The following is a 20,692-nucleotide window of genomic DNA, read 5'->3' on the forward strand; positions in this document are numbered from 1 at the left end:
CCCTAGTATAGACAGTGGTGCATCACCACCTTTGGGTGAATACACTCCAGGGTATATAAGCTTTTGTTGATTTACCTATCAAAAACATTCTTTTACAAATTACATGAAAAGTCATTGAGCATAGTGATTTTAATTGATTTATACTTGGCATGGGAGGTCTATGTTGGTACAGAAATCTGGTCTGGAATAAATAGTATTTCTCCAAGTACTTCATACATTGTAGATAGTTGGCTCAGAAAATATTTGAGTGTCTGTGTGCTTGAGACCTTGTGCTGGGCACCAGGATGCGGCTGATGAAAAGACGGGGCATGGTTTGTGTTCTCATGGGACTTCAGACAGTAAATGTGATTTTGCTTTTGGAATTCTGCAACATCAGTGTTCCCCTATATTAACTTTATTCTTCACCTTCTTTAGAGCATTGGATTTCATGTGATTCACTGTTCATTTATGTGTTTGATGTTTAAGGGACAAGTTTTGGAGCCCAAACAGGATGTTTTCCAAGGACAAGAAGCGGCAGTAATGATGGAGCAGAAGGCAGCGCTGTATGGTCAGCCGTACCCACCGCAGGGGCCTCCGATGCAAGGGGGCTTTAATCTTCAGGGCCAGCCGCCATCTTTTAACTCGATGATGAGTCAGATGAACCAGCAAGGCAGTTTTCCTCTCCAGGGAATGCACCCGAGGGCCAACATCATGAGACCTCGGACAAACACCCCCAAGCAACTTAGAATGCAGCTTCAGCAGAGACTGCAGGGCCAGCAGGTAACCAGTCACATGCTCTGCTTTGGCTGGAAGGGGCTTTACCTTTGGCCTCCTCCTCTGTAATTGTTTTCAGACCTCTTGCCACTGGCTCTCCATCCCTTGTCAACTAAAGAAATTCCTTTTGTTTTTATTTCTGTATAACATTTTATTTGTACAGGTGGTTTCTTATTAGAGGGCGATGTACTAGAATTACATACCTTTCTATAAGAATATTCCATTTCTTAAAAAGTAAGAAATGTCAGAGGTTACCTCTAGGGGAGAAAGTTGTTTCTTGATGACTTTGTATTCCTACAGGTAGATAATTTCTATTTTTAAAAAAGCCCTTAAGAGTAATAACCAAGTATTTAAATCTGATTGATTTCAGCATTCTTTTTATGGAATCTCTTGCTTTCTAGGTGTTTTTTTTTTTTTTTTAAGCTTAAGCTCTCTTTTACTATGCCAAGATAAGCCATATTTTTTTCTTCATTGTCTCTTTAATCCCCAACAGATCTTTTAAAACTTATTTATGTTGTTTGCATCTTGGGTGTGCTGAGTTATTAAATGTGGCAGAACTGAGCCATATAAGCAGATGAGTGAGTTTAGAATCCAGCGAGCCAGAGATGCTTCCAATGTATGAATATTCCTGAAAGTCAGGTTAGATACGTGGAAAAGCTGTAGTAATGTGCTCATGGTATCATTTTACTTTTTACCATTTCTTCCCAATAAAATTTAGCTAGGAAATGGTAACAGAAGAGGTAATTTATCTTAGTGCTACTCTGATCAAGTTAAAGCTATTTTCCCCAATGGCCTAAATAATCCCAAAGAAAGTGTGACTTTACAAATCCTTTGAGTTCCTGTTGAAGATGCTCTTTAAGCTGCAAAATCACACTTTTACTTTTTCTCCTGATGCCCAACAATAAAGCTTCATGTGCTTGCCCGCCAGGAACTTTTCAGCATAAACCTTTTTGAAGTGTGAAAGGGTACTGGTTCATCTTAGATGTAACTTAACCAGGTTAATGGGTTTGGAGATACTATCATGACTTCAGCTGGGTGGTGCTAAGGATTGGGAAAGTTATTTTGGGCCCGTTTAACGTTCCATTTGTATCCTAACCCACTTGTCTCTCCCCAGTTTTTGAATCAGACTCGGCAGGCACTTGAAATGAAAATGGAAAACCCCACTGCTGGTGGAGCTGCAGTAATGAGGCCCATGATGCAGCCCCAGGTGAACTCCCAAGTGAGAATAACATGTTTTCCCATGTTCATGGTTTCTCTCCTGGATTTCTCTCCTGTGCCCAGCACAGGGCCCTGCCAGGCCCGTGGTTGGCCCTCAGTAAATGTCTGTTAAACAGATAAAGTAACTCCCGTCCCATGGTCCGATCACCCTTTTCCTCTGTCATTCTTCTCTTGTCAGTGACTAGGAAGAATCAGAGGAGGAGACGTTTTTTATTAACACCACTGAGTCATGGTTTTAAAATTAATTTCCTCTGTGATCAATTGCTGTGTTGTGAAAACAGCTATCACTTTTTAGGAATTTAAGATAATAAATCTGTAAACTTTTCTCTATTCCTGGATCCTGAAACTACATGCTCACTGGGTAAGATTTGAAATTATTAGAACTATAAAGAATAAAATCAATAAAACATAATCCTACTCTCAATAATAACCTCTAGAGATGGCCTGTTTCCCATAGTGGGAGGATAATAGTAAAGTTCTCTCTACCTCAGTCCAAGGTGGGGACTGTATTAAGGTATTTTCTTCATGTGTACGAGGCAAATGACGACACGAAAATCCCTTACTGTGGTCTGAAATAGCGTTCATCATTACTGTTATAAAAACAACTGTGGAATGCCCAGTTTTGTGGTCTTAGGCCCACTCAAGTACTGATACATACATTTTCTTGATAATCAGATATCCTGTAATAAGCTAAGCCAGGATGCCTACTGAAAAGATAATAAAAGTTTGCTTTGTTTGGAGATTATCTCACCCAGCTGGTAGAGCACGAATCAGCTTCCGTGTCCAGTACTTGGATCGTGTCACCTCCTAAACCTCCAGCGAGCGTCTCCTCACCCTCTGCCTCCTCTTTCAGAAGGCCTAGACACTACGAGACCTTCTGGGGTGGATTCCTGCTTTTCGAGTATAACCCCATCCTTGTTTTTTCTCTTCTTGTTTCAAATCACCCTCTTCCCATTATACCCTCAATCCTGCCCTTTTTCATCTTGTAGTTTTATTTCATAGCTTCCGAAAAGTTTGTCCTCAAATTCTACTTTTAAATAAATGTTTTCTAACTATTTAAAGCTTAAAAACTGTCTGCTTTTGCCTCTTGGCCCCAAATAATTTTTAGGTCTCTATTCTGCAAATCTCTACCCTCTACCCGCCTCCAGTAGCCAGCCTTTATTTATCTTAGTGCGAGTTGTACTTTTTTTTTTTTTTTTCGAAATTACAGAGAAAGGCATTGGGTTTATTTTCTCTCTGATACCTGATGTATTGTGGGGGTACTATATGCACGGAATTGGCTGGTTCCTGCTATTTGTGTGTAATTGCATTCTTTCTTGGGTACCAGCAGGGTTTCCTTAATGCCCAGATGGTCGCCCAGCGCAGCCGAGAGCTGCTCAGTCATCACTTCCGACAGCAGAGGGTGGCAATGATGATGCAGCAGCAGCAACAGCAGCAGCAAACCCAGGCCTTCAGCCCACCCCCTAACGTGACCGCGTCCCCCAGCATGGATGGGGTTTTGGCAGGGCCTGCAATGCCACCAGCTCCACCCCAGCAGTTTCCATATCCACCAAATTATGGTAAATCTGACAGTGAAAATGTCTGCCTCAAAATAACATCCCTAAAGACACAAGATTCACTAGATCTGTTGCATACTAAAAGCATAAAAACTATTCACTTCCTCTTGTTAGTTTATAAGAAAAACAAAATTAATTAAAAAAGCAGAACAAAAATGTCTACTTTAGTGCCCAGGTCATTGTAATTGTGGTAGATGGTCTATCATAGCTGAGTATTTTTTTTCAGGTCTTGATTTTTCAGCTCCCCACATATCAGTTTGGAAGGAAGTCTTCCATGTCTCCCCTGTGTGCCTCAGTATAGCAGAGCTCGACAGTCTCTGAATGCTTGGTCAAGTCAGTGAGAGGCACGTGCTGTGTGGGCTTTTTGGGTTCCTTTTCTTGGTGACTGAGACATATTAATTACAATAGTGCATATTCCTCTTGGGAGCAGAGGTATCGACTGGGGAGATTACCTTTTAGGATGCATCCCTGCCAGGTGGGAACAAGAACTCTTCTACCTCTAAAGAGGGACAGAGTGATGTGAGTACAGAGCCCCTTCTATACGAAGCTCATTGAAGTCTGTGCTTCCCGTGTGCTAGGCTGTGCTTTTCTGTATGTAGTGCGCCTGTTAGTCTGTCGGCATCTTGGTGAGAAGCAAGAATAACTGGCAGGCAGCATCCTGGAGTCTTATATCCTGTGTCTTATATTTCGCACCCTCCCCTGTCTTTAAAAAGGAACATAAACTACGCTAGAAAGCTGATCTTCTAAGGAGGTAGCATTTGAGTATTGTAATTTTTCTTTCTTTCTTTTTTTTAAAGGGATGGGACAACAGCCAGATCCAGCCTTTGGTCGAGTGTCTAGTCCTCCCAATGCAATGATGTCCTCAAGAATGGGTCCCTCCCAGAATCCCATGATGCAGCACCCTCAGGCCGCACCTATGTACCAGTCCTCGGAAATGAAGGGCTGGCCATCAGGAAACCTGGCCAGGAACAGGTAAAGAACAGGGACGTTTAAAAAGGTCAGTCACATTCTAGTGCCAGAAGTTTAGGAAATTCATCTCTGCGTTTTTCAGTTAAGCCTGTTTGGATGTTGAGATCACAGCGCCTGGGTTCCTATGAGGAACTGTGTGACTTGGCTTCTCCATTGTGATGGTCCTTCCTGTGGACTGAGCACAGGCAGCTGTGAAAGATAGAAGGCAGGCTGTTGGGGCATTTTCTCTCTTGTGTTGCTCTCTGCTGAAGGACAGCGACATCTGGCAAAGTCCTGTATTTCTGGAGTGACCGGGGTCATTCTGCGCTTCCTTCACAGCTCCTTTTCCCAGCAGCAGTTTGCCCACCAGGGGGCTCCGGCCGCGTACAGCATGGTGCACATGAACGGCAGCAGCGGTCCCATGGCGCAGGTGAACATGAACTCCATGCCCATGTCTGGCATGCCCATGGGCCCTGATCAGGTACGGGGGGGTCTGTTCGTTACTTTCTCAAAAAGTTTTTCTTGTTTTCTGGAGAGAACCAAAGCCTCAACTGTAACCTAAAGGTCCTAGGTGGATTTTTAACTTGGATGAAAAACTTAAAAATAGAGTCATTGAAAAAGCTTTTGGTTTGGAGGCATTGGGCCATGAGATGGCTTTGGTGATATGAGATCTTAGGGATCTGAACCAGCCAGCCGGAGCCGTGTTGCAGGTCGGCAGTATAGACGTGTGGAGTCTTCTGTGCAGAGCGTTTCACTCACATTTCTTCTTGTTACAAACAGAAATACTGCTGACATCTCTACACCAGGACCTCCAAGGAAATCACTGTACAAATGACACTGCACTGGGACTATCCGGGAGTCAAGAATCATTGTTCTAGGCATCCAGCTGTGAAGAAAGGGCCCACTCTGATCTCCATCAAGGGTATTCCTAGTGATGTCTTTTGAGTAGGACTGGATTTTAAGCTGAAGTGCAGTATCTACCTGTTTGTTTTTTTCCCTTATGTATCATGGTGTTCAAAACAGAGATATTTTTGGCATTCTGCCTCTTGGGGTGATTTTGGAGGTGACAGAGTGTTACTGATCACAAAACTCGCCTGTGTCCCTTCTCTCTGTCTGGCTATCCAGTTTTTCAATTAAATGTAGGTGGGCCAGAGAACATTCGGAGAAATCAAGAGATTGGCACGTCTGGGTTTCCATAGTTGCAGTATTGGAGGAAGAGTGTAGAGCCAGCCTTCATTTGTTTTATTACTACAGGGAGTTCCCTCCTGTGGGGTTCTGTTTCTGAGTTCTCACCTCTAACGAGCGTTGAGTTGCTCCCACCTAGTCTTGGTCGTCCTAGGCTGTAGCTAGGATTTTCATTGACCCTTAACGTTCTGTCATACTTCACCTCCAGGAATTGTCCTCGATGTCAAATGGCCTTGCAGAAGGGAAAATGAGATGACAGTATTTAATTGCAACAGTAGCAATTTTTCGCATGCTAACGTGCAGCCGAGTGCACTTTATTTAAAAAGGAATGGATAAATGCAATATTCTTGAGGTCTTGAGGAATGGTGAACCACATTCCTGGTTTTTGTCTAACCTGTAAGACAAGAACTATGATTTTTTTGTTGTCGTTGTTGAAAGTACTGGTGTCACCCTTTGCCTATATGGTAGAGCAATAACGCTTTTTGAGACTAAACTGCAGAAAACCCAAGGCCAGGTACTGCATTCTGAATCAGAATTTCGCAGTGTTTCTGTGAATAGACTTTCTTTTGTAAATAGGACCGTTAAGATATTATATTATGTAAAATATGTATATACCTTTTTTGTAGGTCACAACAACTCATTTTTACAGAGTTTGTGAAGCTAAATATTTAACATTGTTGATTTCAGTAAGCCCAGCGTGGTAAGGTTACAAACAGAAGAGACATCCCCTGAATTTTGTGGCCTGGGGGGAGGGGACAGCAGTCCAAAGCTTTTCCTTCTGGCCAGCCTTCGATGCCTCGCTCTTTTCAATCTCTTAATCGAAAAGCTTTTTTAAAGAGATCATTTGTGTAGATGTAGGCATTTAAATTTTTTTTTTTTAAATTCTTCTACCAGAACTAAGCACTTTGTTAATTTTTGGGGAAAGAATAGACATGGGGGAAATAAACTTAAAAAAAAAAAGGTATCAAGAATTTTAAAAGATCAAGCAATTTGATTTAAAAAAAGAATCTTGGATTTTAAGCGGTCCATAAATTGAACAATAGGAAAAGAGTTCTTTTTTTTTTTTTAATTGAATATGTTGTCTTTTCATCCATTTGAGGATTGCTCTAAGGTTTCGGTTGCTAGGACCTGAATCCCACACTGAGCTCTCAGGAGTAGAATCCTCGATGTGTGGTTTCTAGTGTCTGCTCAGCTGTCTTGTCATTCCACTAATGTGATGTTTTCCCCGGCCCTGAGAATAGGAATAGTGTTATGGTTATTTCTTAAGGACTCAGAAGAGTCAGTTTTGCGTGATTCAGAGCTGCAGCCTGTGAGCACCTTTGCACTCCTCCCTGACACGTGTCCTGGTCAGTTGGGAATAGGGGGGGAAAATCAAGTTTAATTCTTTGTATCTGGTTTACTTTATTAGGTTCAAACAACTGAGTGAAATTGGGTTGTTATATCTATGAATTTCACATGTCTGTGCTAGCCTTGGTGTCATTTCCTAGCAATAACTGACAGCCAGTTATTTTTTTATTTAACACACATTTAGCTAAATCTTTCTAGGCATCTCTGAAGGTAAGATCATTTGATTTCTTTGACTTGCTTATGAGTAAATGAAACCTGTATTTCCAGAACCACCACTAGAGTGGATTTAAGTCTGACACCCCCTCCCCTCCTGCCCAGTTAAAAAAATCTAAGATTGTAAATCCATCAACTTCCATTATAGTGGCCTGTATTTTTCAGATAACATATCCTCCTGTCTGGAGACAGAGGCACAGCTGGATCGAGTCTCTCTTCTTAGACACAGTTGTGTCAGGTGTACCTGAACCTGAACCTTAAGTCACGTGTGCGTGGGGAAAAACAGAATGGTGCGGTGCTCTTACCTTTCTTGACTTTTCAAAATTAATTAAAAACAAAACAGGAAAATAAAGTTTTGTGATTCTTTTCCTTAGCCCTGACTCCAGGTTAACTGGAAGGCAGCACCTCCTTTTTATATGGGGAAAAAAAAAAAATGAAGTTTATTATAAGTTTTTATATTTTCTACTTGTTCATTTTATTGGTGCAGACTTAAGATTTTGATTTTCTTTTAATGGATACAGTCTTTGAGATAATTTGTTGTTTTTAACCTTTATTGCCCTTTTATCTTTTTTGGATGATTCTCTTTGTACTCCTGCTGCCTACCTCTCCTCAAACCCCCCCCCCCCAATCCCCCTTTTTTAAACCTTGGTATCTGTTGGGTGAACAATGTAAGTAATCTTTTCATCTACTTTTAGAATGTGAGATATTTCCAGTACACCAACTTTTTGCTGAATCCAAAGATATATAAATATATATTTTTTAAAGATCAAAATGATATAAAGGAGATACATGTTTCTTCCTTTGAAAACAAATAGAAAGTCATTGTTAATGATCCTGTTATGATGTCACTTTTCTAAATTGTGCGTCTTGATGAAAAGGTGTAAATATCAATCAACAGGACTGCTTAATCAGTATTTAACGTCTGAGGTGAGTTGGGGGTGTACGGGGCGGGGACTGTAGAACATACTTGGCTTGCTGTCCTAGAAATTCTTTGACCAGAGATAGATGCAGCCGGAAAGGAACAGGGTGGATTGCCGGTTACCCACATGCCCTTCCAGTTCCCTTTTTATTTGCAGAAGCCATGAGTTTTATTCACAAGTGGGAAATCCGTGGGAGCAAAATCTCTAGGGTAGATGGAGTTTCACTCCCGCTGTAGAGGAGCAGGAGCTGCTGTTCAGCCCCGGGCAAGCTGCTGAGGAGTGAGCAGGGTGTTCTTTCTTTCTCTTTCTTTCCAGTGTGTGGAATTTTGAAGAAGATGGAAATGTCATTCTGAGAGCAATATTTAAATTCTCAGGAATTGACTTACAGTATTGAGGATGAATTCAATTTCAATCAAGTTTACATTAAATGTTGCTTTTAAGAAATCTAAATCATTCTTTACACTGCAAAGAATCCAAACCACATGGGGTAACTTATGAGATGGTTGTGTGATAAGCTATGACTGTTTTGCTGATCATTTTGGGTGTCATTGTAAATAAAGGTTTCTATTTAAAATCGAAGCTTGCTTTATTGATTAAAAGAAAAAAAAATCCCTATTGGATTAAGGGTAAAAAAGGTTAAGGAATCCTATTTCAAACAATGGTAACAGTTTCTGTGAGGCTAAAAAATTTTTTTTCTTCCTAAATGCCTCTTATTGTCCGCAGCCATAGAAACAGTAACACTGGAGATTATATTCTGCAAACATGTTCCAAAAAGAAATCTTGCAAAGCATGGAACTGTTCTAACTAAAGGTGAGTGAGTGGTTGGGGAGTCATAATCACCTGTTACATGAGAAAGGGGTTGGACTAGTTGATGGCTGCAGTTCCTCCTTCCCCTCCCATTCTAGCATTGTGACAGCTCCCTCTACCAGGTTAGACCGCCTGGGACACAGAGGAGGGTTAGTTGAGGTGAACGGCTTTGCAGTTGATTAAAACTTTTTAACTGAGGGCCTAACACTGGTGCAATGTGAGACTTACCTGTGAGGTCCCTGAACTATGGTAAAATTTAGTCATTAATTTATAACCATCTGTTCTCTTTTTAAGTCCAAGGTGTCTCTTTCCAAAAAGGTGTTGTTGACTGGTAGTGTCTTGAATGATTTTTTTTTAAAAAACCAAGCACACCAAAAAACTCCCAAGAATGGCCTTTTACAAAATGTCAAAGGTTACCTCATACCAACTGCTGGTCATAGGCCGGGCTTTTGAACATCGTATGACAATACTTAAGACTACAAAATTTCTTTACAAATACAGTTTCATTAAAACTTGGGACATACATCAACTTCATTTCTTTTCAGTACTTGAAAAAACATTAGTTCTGGGACAGATAACAGAGGAATAGTGGGAGAAATGGTATCTGGTCAGGCAGGGGCGTGTCCACAACGGCAAGGGCTTGCTTGCTCTTACACGGGCCACCGAGCGTCCTCTGACACCACCGGGCTTCAGAAGGGGATTTCTCACCAGTCAGAGTCCCCTGAAAGTGCCCACGCTGGTCACATGGAAATAGTCACATATATACAGGGAAGTTGCTTTCTTCAGAGGCAGCCAGAGTTTCGGTGCTAGGTAAGGGTCCCTTCTTTTGTGCTATTGACTCGCTGTCAGACTGCACCATTTCCAGCAGCTGCCTCTGTCCTGCTTCCTTCTTCGTGACAAACCAGAAGATAAGAGAACTTACAACAGAGTTGTTCTTTCGTTATGGTTTAACAAAATTCCAGTGACTTTTCACCCTTGGGGGAAATTTCCAAGAAATCTCTCTTTGTTCTTTTCCCTCGAAGCCTCTCAGAGAGGGTTAGTGGTGACGTTTTGATAGGAAAATGCATATTGTGCAGCTGGTGAGGTATAATCCAAAGCAAAAGCAGGGGCGAAAATGGACTTCCTGACGAATCACTGCTCCTGGTGGTTCTCTTCCAGAAGTCGCCATGTTGACTGAAAGCAAATTCTGTGTCTCTCAGGTCTCCTGGCTAACAGCATGGGGTCTGCTTGAAATCATACATGGTTATCCACTGTCTGTACAGTCAGAGGATGCCTCTGGTTTTGAGGTCCGTCTCATGCTGCTTAGCCTTCCCAGCCTTCCCACAGCTGTCCCCTGTAGAACAAAGGAAACTCATCTTAGCATCTGATCATCATGCTGCTTGTGGACTGCTTCATTAGCTCCACAGGCGAGTAAGCTTTGCTTCAAGGATGTGGCTGCTGAGAAGGAACATTTCTAGGTCCCTTAGAAAAGGGCTTGCTACCACTGAATTGTCCAGATTTTCACTTGGCTTACACACTCAGTGGCTGGCAAAGATGGGATTTAAAGATTGGGGTACAATATAGTGGCCAAAGAGAATGTGAGATGTAAAGATTATGTGCCTTAATTCTGGAGCACCAAAAAAATCCTTAGCCAGCCCGTTACCATGGTCCTATTAGAAGCTGCTTAGGTTTATAGGCACATAAATGAGTAGGTCAGAGGTTGCAAATGGCAGCTCACCAAGGGGGTTTCTGTCTGCATGGTAAGTAACTTCATGTCAAATTAATTGCCGATGTTAACAAAACATTCTCACATATATTTGGAGTTTTTGGATTTTCCTGATGAATTAGAGGATTCAAACAAACTTTATCACATTCATGCTGTTCCCTTTAGACTTGACGTGACCTGTCTAGGTTGCCACAGCCCCTGCCAGCCTCTGTTGGCTCTGGACAGAGTCTGTAGCATGGATGTTTTGGAAACCATCTACTGAGGCCTCCTGCTGCTGACGTTATGGACCAGGGAGCCCTTCGGCAGCCACAGCCTTCAAGGTGTCTGGCACTTACATGACATTTAAATGCTTCTCAGCCTCTGATACCTTGAGTTTACCAGGCAGATTATTGTGGCAAGAACAACAGTGTGTATTAGACACAAAGTATTAATCTAAAACATGGCATGTATTCAGGTATGTCACCTGACAGAAAAGACGTACACTCCTGCTCTCCCTCTCACTGTGGGAACAGGTGAGAGGAATAAGAATTGGCATGCACACAGAATAGCCTGGGCAAAACGAAGCAAGCCAGAGCCAGATCGCTATCTGTAAACTGGTTCCCCAACTCACAGTGATTTGGAAGAAGGTCTCTTCATTTCTGGCCACTTTCGACGCTGAAACTGCCTAAGTTTTCAAGTGTCAAAAGGAGAATGAGTGTTAACCATCACCAAGAAAGAAAAGTTTCCCCCAAAGAACAATACAAAGAAGGTCTCTTAGGTGACACCTGTTGCTGGTGGGTGATCAGGCCCCTGGTGTCTCAGCCTAACACCTGCAGCCTCACAGAGGTTAGACCACAGGGTGGGCCTCCGTATGGGACCGTTCCCAGGCTTTAAAAACAAAACCAAATACCTGTATTGCTCATAGCTTCCTCCATCTTTAAGTCCTAAATGAGCGAGAAATGAACAAGACAGAAACAGATAATTTAGGGGGGAAATGGCACAAGCATTGACGAACTTTATAACCGCCTTTTTTTTTTCTTTTTAAAAATCCCTTTGGCATTTTGTTACAAACCCATGATGTTGTTAGTGTTCCCTAGGCAGATGAGTGAATTAAGAGGTGAGCTCTCCCTAAGGTAGCCGGGTAGACAGCCTACACCCTAGTGTCATATTAGTTTTAGGACCCTGATGCATTCATTCAACACTGACCTTGGTCATGGCTAGGGGGGCAGGTTTGGGCATGAACACCTAACGCCACAGAGGACAGAAAGCCAAGCGCTCTGAAAAAGGTGGGGTGCTGGGGGAGATCCTGGGTTTCACTTGGCAAGTTTCTTGGAGGATATGGTCGTGGGACCAAGTGCGTGGGCTTTGGAGTCAGCTGACCTGGTCACTTGACTCATCCATAAAATGATGACAAGCAGATGCACCTCAGAGGGTTGTCATACAGATTATCAGTTCATGCATATAAAACACTTAGCACAGTGGCTGGCACATCATTTGAGTGATGGTACTTAGGACCATAAAAGCAGCAGTTGATGGACGTTAGGAAAGTGATATTTCAGCTACTGGAGAGAATTCACCAACTCCTGGTGATTCTGGGTCCACTCTTCGGACCAGACATGACCTCCCAAATCCCTTCCCAGATCAGCATCCAAAGACTGACCTCGGTCTTTGCAGGCCCCACGCGGTAGAGCCTACTCACCCAGCTCCATGTTTCGGGTCCGGGGGTTACACTGTTTGTAACCCTTGCAGCTCCTCAGCTCCATGAGCTGCACATGCAGCTGATTGAGGACATCCCTGTCCAGTGTATTCACTGCATTCATCAGCTGGTTCGAACAAAGGTAGGTTAGCAACAAGGTGAGTGCAGGGACTCCCCCCCAATCCTCTGCTACCAACCGGGGTGCTGACTTCAGGCAGGCTGGGAGTAGTTGCAGGTACAGTGGGGCGGTAACCTCTACTGCTGCAAGAGCTGGACTACCTTTTGCCTCTAGTCCCATGAGAATGAAAAGTCATGAGAATAAAAACCACCTCTCTGTACTTAATGCTGACCTGGAGCCCCACTGGTCAGGAACCAAGCTTGGAAAGGAGCCCTTCTGAGCCCTGCATTTTAAGCAGCCCTCACTTCCAGTCCCTCAGTTCTCCCTGATGGGGAGGCAGCCAAGGGGGAAGGGATGGGTAGTGACCTGGGCCCTTGCCTTGCTGGGAGCTCTGCCATCCCCGTTTGTAAAATACAGGATGACCTTCTAAGGACGAAGACTGGCAGCCTTCGAGAGAGCAAATAAAACAGCAAAACCAGAGCACAGAATTGCCGGCACTTAAAAAGGAGAGTTCATGTAAAACACTTGATTTCCGCTTTTTTTGGGGGGAAACACTGGAGAATGGCACGGCCGAGGCCACACTACAGAGAAGCTGTAGTGCCGAGGCTCAGGGTGGCACGTGTGTGCCACTCAGAGACTCTGTGGCTTTCTGTCTCGTGTTCTGGGGTGCTTCAGTCACATATGTGTCCACGTGATTTAATAATGGAAGCACTTAGGAAAGTGCCTGGCACGCAGTAAGTCTGAAAGACTGTTAGCTCCTGTCCCTGTAGGCCCTGGGGGGTGCAGGCGTGGCCTGACCCCGTGGACCCCTGAAGCTCCAGTCTGGGAGTCTTCACAAGTCGCCACACAGCCTGCGTTCACATTGCCAGTGCTTAGTGCAGAGGAAGAGGCTGCAGACATCTAGAAAATGGAGGCCCAGTGCTCCCGGAGGCGTCACAGCTCCCTTCTACTGGCTTAGGGACTTAGTGAGACTTAGGGAAACTCATCGCTTCCTCAGGGGGACCTAACTGGCAGCACCTGGGGAACCCTCCCCGCCAGTTCTCCAGCTTGGGGTGTCTGTACCTGGTAGGGGTCTGTGTTGAGATCAAAGTACTCGAGGAATCCGGTGGCAAATTCACAGAAGAGGAAATTGTGGGTCTCGTTGATTGTCCGCATGCACCAGTAGGTGTTGTTGTTGGCGCTGGTGCAGGCACAGAAGGGCCCCACTGCCAAGGGAAGAGAGAGCCCGCCCTGAACGTGCCCGCAGGAAGAGACCCCCATCTGCCAACAGGAATTCCTGTCGTGATGGCCCCCGAGCCAGTCCCCGTTGGGAGTGCTCGCTGACCCTTGATGTCAGGGAACCTGTTCCCGCAAGACCTGCAGGGTCTGTTACGGTGGGTCCCTGTGAGGCCCGGAGAAGTCCCTCCGCCCTGGGCCTGCCCCAGGCCTGCTCACGTGTCCAGAGAGGCGCAGTCTGCCAGTGCTGGTTGTCGTGGGTAAAGCATGTGAGGCCTGGCATGCTGCACGTGTCGTTGTTCTGCAGTCTCTTGAGCAGCTTGCGGAGTTTCTTCTTGCGCTTCTGCTCCCGCAGCAGCCACACCTTGTCCTTCTCCTGCAGCCCCTTCCTAGGGGCACATAAGGCCAACCCCTCACACCTCCCTTGGGCCCCCACCTTAGAGCCTCCCAGGGATCAATGAACCTGGACCTCTGCCCTTCCTGTCTAGGAAACTGTGGGCACAGCAATAGGGTGTCCCCAAAGGGAAGGACCCTTGCCCAAGTCCCACTGCCAGTCCAAGGCGGCAGAGAGAGAGAACTAGGGGTCTGCTAGGACTGCTTACACCTGTTCTCTGTGGCCCGCCCCACGTGGTGGGGTTGCAGTAACCCCCTCCAGCCACAGGGGGGCGCATGGAGACCTCGACCTGGCAGTCAGAGATCTTGTAAGGGCTGCCTAGGACGTCCTAGGGCAGCGGTTCTCAACCTGTGGGTCGAGACCTCTTTGGGGGTCCAACGGCCCTTTCACAGGGGTCGCCTAAGACCATCGGAAAACAAAAAGATACTTAACATTACGATTCATAACAGTAGCAAAATTACAGTTATAGCGTAGCAACGAAAATAATTTTATGGTTGTGGGGGTCACCACAACATGAGGAACTGTATTAAGGGGTCGCGGCATTAGGAAGGCTGAGAACTGCTGTCCTAGGGAAAGGCGGGGACTTCTTCTAGTTTGTTTTAGCTGAAGGGAGGACAAGCTCCTCCCACCGGCCCCTGCATCTCTCCCCTGGGCTTAAGCTGCCCTTACCTGAAAGGATGCAGACTGGAGCCCTTGTGCTTGAGGCGGCCTTTGTGCTGGGTATGGTAACTGTAACAGACCCCCCCCAACCCCAGGTTTCAGAACCTGCTTTACATGGCAACTGTCGTGGGTGGGTACGTACAGACTGGTACCCTGGGACCCATCCGTTTCTGATGCAGTGCGGGGGAGGGTACTACCCCAGGGGGGCAGCCAGCCTGGCTCCTTCCTCCAAGTGTGAGCTGGGAGCCCCTGGCTGAAGGCCTGGAGCCAGCCAGACTCAGAGGGTAGGTGTTAAGTTAGCCGACACTGGAGGCTGGCCTGGCTCCGTGTGGCTTCAGCCTCTGCATCTCCAGGTGGCTGGTGGTCTCCAGGTCCCTGCCCAATTCACGCTTGGTCAGGGCCAGCCCGGGTGGAGCCCATGTCTTGCGATCCCTTTCTGGGAAGGTAGCAGAGACTACAGCTGGGCTGTTAGGTCCGGTGGCCACATGTAGCTATGTCCGTTTAAAGTAAACTACAAATTCAGTTCCTCAGTCACGTTGCCACATTTCAAGTGCTCAGTAGCCACCCGTGGCTGGTGGCCACCATACTGGGCCGCACCGACACCGCCCATTTCCGTCATCGCACGTCGTACTGGACAGGGCTTCTCTGAGCTGGTCATGTGGACCTCGGGCCACACGGGCTGTTCCCGGAAAGGCAGTGGGCAGAGGCCCTTTGTCCTCCTGGGGATCAGCTTCACTTATCGCGAGACTGCCTCTGTCAGCAGTGCGTAAATCGGGGCACATGGCAGGCTACCTGAGCAGCGCCGACAGATGCTCAGTGGCTGACATCAGGATATGAAAGACTACAGATTGTTCGTTTTTACCCAGAGGGAGCAGACAGGGATATAAAAATAATGAAAGGAGTCGCTGAGGGAAGGCTGTGTCCCCAGCAGTGGTCCTGCAGGGCCGCTAAGGGGCCTCACTGAGGTCCCTTTGCTACCTCCTCACCTGATTTTGTGACAGTCACATTCTTCTGGCCGTTTTTTCTTCAGATGACCTCGGACTTCCCTCAGGTTCTTAATTTTGTTCTGCAGGGTTTCGATCTGAGAGAGACAGGAGGTCATGAAACTCGGGGGGGCTGGGTGAGAAGGGGTGGCCACTGCCCACATCTGTGGGTGCTGAGAGGGTTCCACCTGAAGGAGCCAGATTCCAGCAAAGGAACTGAGAGCCATTCTTCCTGTGTCCAGTCCTGCCTGAGAACAAGTTTCACCCACTGAGGACTAAAATGCCTGCCCCCCTCCCCGCCAGACTTGTTGAAAGGACTAAATGTAGTGCGAACAGCTTGTCAGGAAGGGGAGTGATGTGACCGCACTGGCCTCCCCTCAGCAGCCGGCTGTGGGGACGCTGTCTGTCTGACGCTAGGACTGATGTTCCTGTCCCCGCGTTGAGGGTTCTGTGGGGGCCTCACTTCCCTCCCAGTGTGGCTGGTGGTCCCCTGGAGCTCATGTGGTGAGAAACAGCTCCCTGCCCAGACTTCTGTCACCTCATGGTCGATGTGCAGCTTGTGGTCCTTCCAGGCCTGCAGGGACTTGTACAGGTCCAGGTCACACTGGACTGTGTCGTTCTCTAAGATGTAGCACCTGTGTGAGAGAGGAGATGGATCACATGTGGCCCTGAGGGGGTGGGGGAGCCCAGCCAGGGGCCCAAGAGGTGTGGGCGCCCCTGCCAAGGTCCAGCCTGCCCACTTTTACCCCAACCTCTGCCTGTACTCTCACCGATGTGTGACTTTAATGGGGTTGGGGGCTGAGTTGTCTGGAAGGCCTCCAGTGCCACTGAAGTCACCGCCGTCCTTGTCGTCTTGGTCCTCAGGGGCCCCTGGCCAGTGCCGCTTGGTAAGGTTGCGGAGCTGCGATGCATCATCCAGACCTATGTGGTGTACCTTGCCGTCCAACTCGATGGCCACTGAGCGGATGGAGCGATTACGGGAATAGCTGGCCTTGTACTCTGTGGGCGTCAGAGGGGTGGCTGGGTCAGGAGAGCCTGGAAGGCTGCCCGGCTCCCTAAGAGCAGGCTCTCGATCCAGGGAGGGCCACACTCCCAAGCGAGAGGCTCAGTGTTGCCTGAGATGAGCGGGCTCATGAAACCCACGCACCTGGGAAGCAGGTCCCGGACTGCAGTGCAAAGGACCTCAAGGTGATTCACCTGGGGAAACTGAAGTCCTAACGCAAAGGACCTCAAGGTGATTCACCTGGGGAAACTGAAGTCCTAACGCAAAGGACCTCAAGGTGATTCACCTGGGGAAACTGAAGTCCTAACGCAAAGGACCTCAAGGTGATTCACCTGGGGAAACTGAAGTCCTAACGCAAAGGACCTCAAGGTGATTCACCTGGGGAAACTGAAGTCCTAACGCTAAGAAGGGGTTGGCTTGAGATGACCTCAAGAAAAGAGCTATGGCTAGATAAACACACTGGAACATTCATGCAATGGAATATTCGGCCATAAAGGCAGAAAGCAATAATGCTACGATGCAGATACACGCCATAAACACTGTGCTAGGTGACAGAAGCCAGACACAGAAGGTCACATATTGTATGAGTCTATATGAAATGTCCAGAATAGGCATAGACATCAAACAGAAAGCAAATTAGTGATTGCCATGGAATGGGGGAGTGGGGGTAATGGGGTTTCCTTTTGGAGTGATGGGAAGGTGTTAGAACTAGAGCTGCTGGTTGCACTACATTGTGAATGTATTCAATGTTTCTGATTTGTATACTTAAAAATTGTGAATTTTGTGTTATGTGAACTTCTTCCCCTCAGTTTGAAAAAGGTAATAAAAGTAAAGTGGATATAAAAACATTAAGGAGATTGAATCGGTAACCAGAAACATCCCAACAAAAGCCCAGGAACAGACGGCCTCACTGGTGAATTCTACCAAACATTCAAAGAAGAATTAAGAACAATCAAACTTGTCCAAAAAATAGAAGAGGAGGGAACACTTCCAAACTCTTTTTACGAGGCCAGCAAAACCAGACGAGGACACCACAAGAAAAGAAAATTACAGGCCAACATCTCTGATGAACATAGAATGCAAAAACCCTTAGCAAAATATTAGCAAACCGAATTCAAGAATACATTAAAAGGATCACACACCACCATAAGTGGGATTTATTCCTGGGATGCCAAAGTGGTTTAATGTCTGCAAATCAATGTGATACATACACCACATTAACAAAATGAGGGATAAAGATCATATGATCTCAGTAGATGCAGAAAAAGCATTTGACAAGGGCCGGCCGAGTGGCTCAGTTGGTTAAGAGCTCGCTCAAGAGTTTGTGCTCTGAGCAACAGCAGTTCGAGTCCCGGCCCAAGCTGAGCAGCTGCTGAGCTGCCAACAGGTGGCAGGATGGCTCAGCTAAAAAAAAAAAGAAAAAGCATTTGACAAAACGTAACATCCATTTATGATAAAAACTATGATAAGGGGCTAATATCCAAAATGTATAAAGACTCATACAACTCAATAGCGAAAAACCAAACAATCCAATTAAAAAAAGGGGCAGAGGACCTGAAGAGACATTTTCCCAAAGAAGACATACACATGGACAACAGACATATGAAAAGGTGCTCAGCATCGCTAATCATCAGGGAAATGCAAATCAAAACCACGATAAAATACCATCACACTGCATATTAGAATGGGCATTATCAGAAAGATAAGAAATAAGTGTTGGTGAGGATGTGGAGAAAAGGGAACCCTTATGCACTGTTGGTGGGAATGTAAATTGGTGCAGCCACTATGGAGAACAGTAGAGAGGTTCCTGAAAAACTTAAAACTAGAACTACCCATATGACCCAGCAATTCCACTCCTGGGTATTTATCCAAAGAAAATGAAAACACTTAACTCAAAACGATAATTATTCATCCCTATGTTCATCACAGCATTATTAACAACAGCCAAGGTAAGGAAACAACCCGTGCCCATCGATGGATGAATGGATAAAGAAGGTGTGGTGCATATATAAAGGGACTACCACTCAGCCATAAAAAGGAAATCTTGCCATTTACGACATGATGGACCTCGAGGGCATGATGCCAAGTGAAATAAGTCAGAGAAAGACAGTCACTTGATGATCTCACTTACATATGGAATCTAAAAAATCCCACAAAAATGCCTCCAATCCCCCAGGCTCATAGATACAGAAAATAGATGGGTGGTTCCCAGAGGGGGTGGAGGAATGCAGAGAATGGGTGATGGGAGTCAGAAGGTACCAATTTCCAGTTACAAAAGTCCTGGGGCTCGAATGGACAGCACGGTGACTGTAATGAATAATGTGCCACATATCTGAAAGCTGCTAAGAGAGTAGATCTGAAAAGTGCTTATCACAAGAAAAACATTTTTTTGTAACGATGGTGACAGGTTGTGTCTTATGTGGACTTGTTGTGGTGGTCATTTCCTAACAAATACAAGCATTACATCATTATGTTGTACAACCGAAACTAATATACTGTTACATGTCAGTTACGCTGCAATAAAAAACAAAAAATCCCCCAAACCCAAAAAAGGAAGCACATTCTTCTGGATAGAAAGAGGAGAGGCTTGGGGACGCCACTTCGCTTCTCCAAGTCCCAGTTTCCCCAGCAGTGAGCTGGATGCGCTCCACCAGGTAGGCAGTGAGCAAGCGCTCAGTCAGCTATTGAAAACAGGGCATGCAGGCTGAAGCCAGAGCCCAGGTTTCTTGTATTTTCTGTATATCAAAAGACAAATTTGATCAAATTGCTAACACTAAGAAAAAGGGGTGTGTGTGGTCACGTAGGAGTGCAGATTTCCAGGTTTTGAAGAGCAAACAGAAAATGTGCCTAACTGCTGGGGCCACAGGCCTGCACGACAGGCTGCAGGCGCTGACGCGCTGCCCCTTTAGGCAGTGTGTTCCCCAGTTCGCCAGTCCCCACCACTCTTGTTTTAAAACTGAGCACATCACTCAGGTCTGGCCCTTGAGTGAAGGGCCCACGTTCCTGTTTGGCTCCATATGACCACCAGGTGGCGCCCAAGGACTGGCTGGAGGCCGGTGGCGCCGGTGGCGGCGGCGGCGGCGGCGGCGGCGGCGGCGGCGGCGGCGGCGGAACCCAGGAAGGGAGAAAGGGACTCCTGTTTCCAGGTGGCCCCCGCCCAAGGCTCCAGGATCCGGTCTTGCTGCCCGTTTTCTTGGGGCAGCTGTTGGCATCTTTCAGTTCTCAGGCTCCTTGTATCAGAGTTCCACGGGCCAGAGGATCCAGGGCCCAGGTCCAGGAGAGGCATCACCTCTTTGGCAAAACCTTGGGCCTTTTCTGGCCCTGGGCAGCTTTCTCCTCCCTGAAGCCACAGGGCTGGGCCCCTGATACACACAGTACTGAGCTGATCCCCCTATGGGGAGCAGGTCACACCTGCCCAACCGGCCATGAAATGGACCCACTGGGTTCTTTCTGCTCCTTTGTTTTGCTTGGGAGCCAGCTGCCTTGCATCGTCCTGCCCTCTACCCCCCCAGCCACAAACCCAGGGGTCCCACACTCTCCAGCCCTCTGCCTGATTCTGTAAATAAGCTACTCTCATCCGTTTACAGAGTCCATGCCTGTTTTCTGGCTGCGGTGACAGAACTGAGTAGTTGAGACGGAGACCGCTTAGCCCGTGAAGCCGCCAATATTTACTCTCTGGCCCTTCACAGAAGAAGGTCAGCCAGCCCTTGTGTAAACTTTTCCCTGGACTGAAGCCACACCACTCGCTCTCCCTGTCACCCTTGTTGTCTTTGTTTCCAGGGTCCCAGAGGTGCCTTCCCACACGTACTGGGGAGGGTGCTTCATAACCCAGTGGCCAGGACTTTAGGCTCTGGAATTTGCTGGGGTACAAATCCTGAGCCAAGGTGCGACCACCGCAAGCCGTGAGCTGTGTTCTCATGATGGTACCTGCCTTACAAGGCTCTTTGGAGGATGACGTGAAACAGAACTGGTCAAGTTTTCAGCACCCGGCG

General features: G+C 46.5%; 2 protein-coding genes across 6 annotated transcripts in view; one reads left to right on the plus strand and one right to left on the minus strand.

Moving 5' to 3' along the window:
• NCOA3 (nuclear receptor coactivator 3) overlaps positions 1-8,719 on the plus strand; it is a 101,630-nt gene extending 92,911 nt beyond the window's left edge. The window contains exons 19-24 of the mRNA XM_019636995.1: positions 466-759; positions 1,868-1,972; positions 3,299-3,530; positions 4,325-4,499; positions 4,815-4,956; positions 5,256-8,719. Coding sequence (XP_019492540.1) covers positions 466-759; positions 1,868-1,972; positions 3,299-3,530; positions 4,325-4,499; positions 4,815-4,956; positions 5,256-5,267 — 960 coding nt within the window. The 3' untranslated portion in view covers positions 5,268-8,719. The remainder of the gene's footprint in view (positions 1-465; positions 760-1,867; positions 1,973-3,298; positions 3,531-4,324; positions 4,500-4,814; positions 4,957-5,255) is intronic.
• A 608-nt stretch (positions 8,720-9,327) lies between these two features.
• Positions 9,328-20,692, minus strand: part of SULF2 (sulfatase 2) — a 117,172-nt gene continuing 105,807 nt past the window's right edge. For 3 of the 5 annotated variants that reach the window (XM_019636991.1, XM_019636989.1, XM_019636994.1), the window contains exons 12-21: positions 16,468-16,696; positions 16,236-16,332; positions 15,701-15,795; positions 14,724-14,783; positions 13,880-14,049; positions 13,508-13,650; positions 12,331-12,454; positions 11,542-11,575; positions 11,263-11,316; positions 9,432-10,280 (exon numbers count right to left, since the gene is read on the minus strand). In XM_019636991.1, coding sequence (XP_019492536.1) covers positions 10,250-10,280; positions 11,263-11,316; positions 11,542-11,575; positions 12,331-12,454; positions 13,508-13,650; positions 13,880-14,049; positions 14,724-14,783; positions 15,701-15,795; positions 16,236-16,332; positions 16,468-16,696 — 1,037 coding nt within the window. In that variant the 3' untranslated portion in view covers positions 9,432-10,249. Of the gene's footprint in view, positions 10,281-11,262; positions 11,317-11,541; positions 11,576-12,330; positions 12,455-13,507; positions 13,651-13,879; positions 14,050-14,723; positions 14,784-15,700; positions 15,796-16,235; positions 16,333-16,467; positions 16,697-20,692 lie in introns of all 5 variants that reach the window. The other 2 variants (XM_019636990.1, XM_019636993.1) reach the window with 1 other exon arrangement.

Source organism: Hipposideros armiger, unplaced genomic scaffold (assembly GCF_001890085.2).
Source record: "Hipposideros armiger isolate ML-2016 unplaced genomic scaffold, ASM189008v1 scaffold_31, whole genome shotgun sequence".
NCBI lineage: Eukaryota > Metazoa > Chordata > Mammalia > Chiroptera > Hipposideridae > Hipposideros > Hipposideros armiger.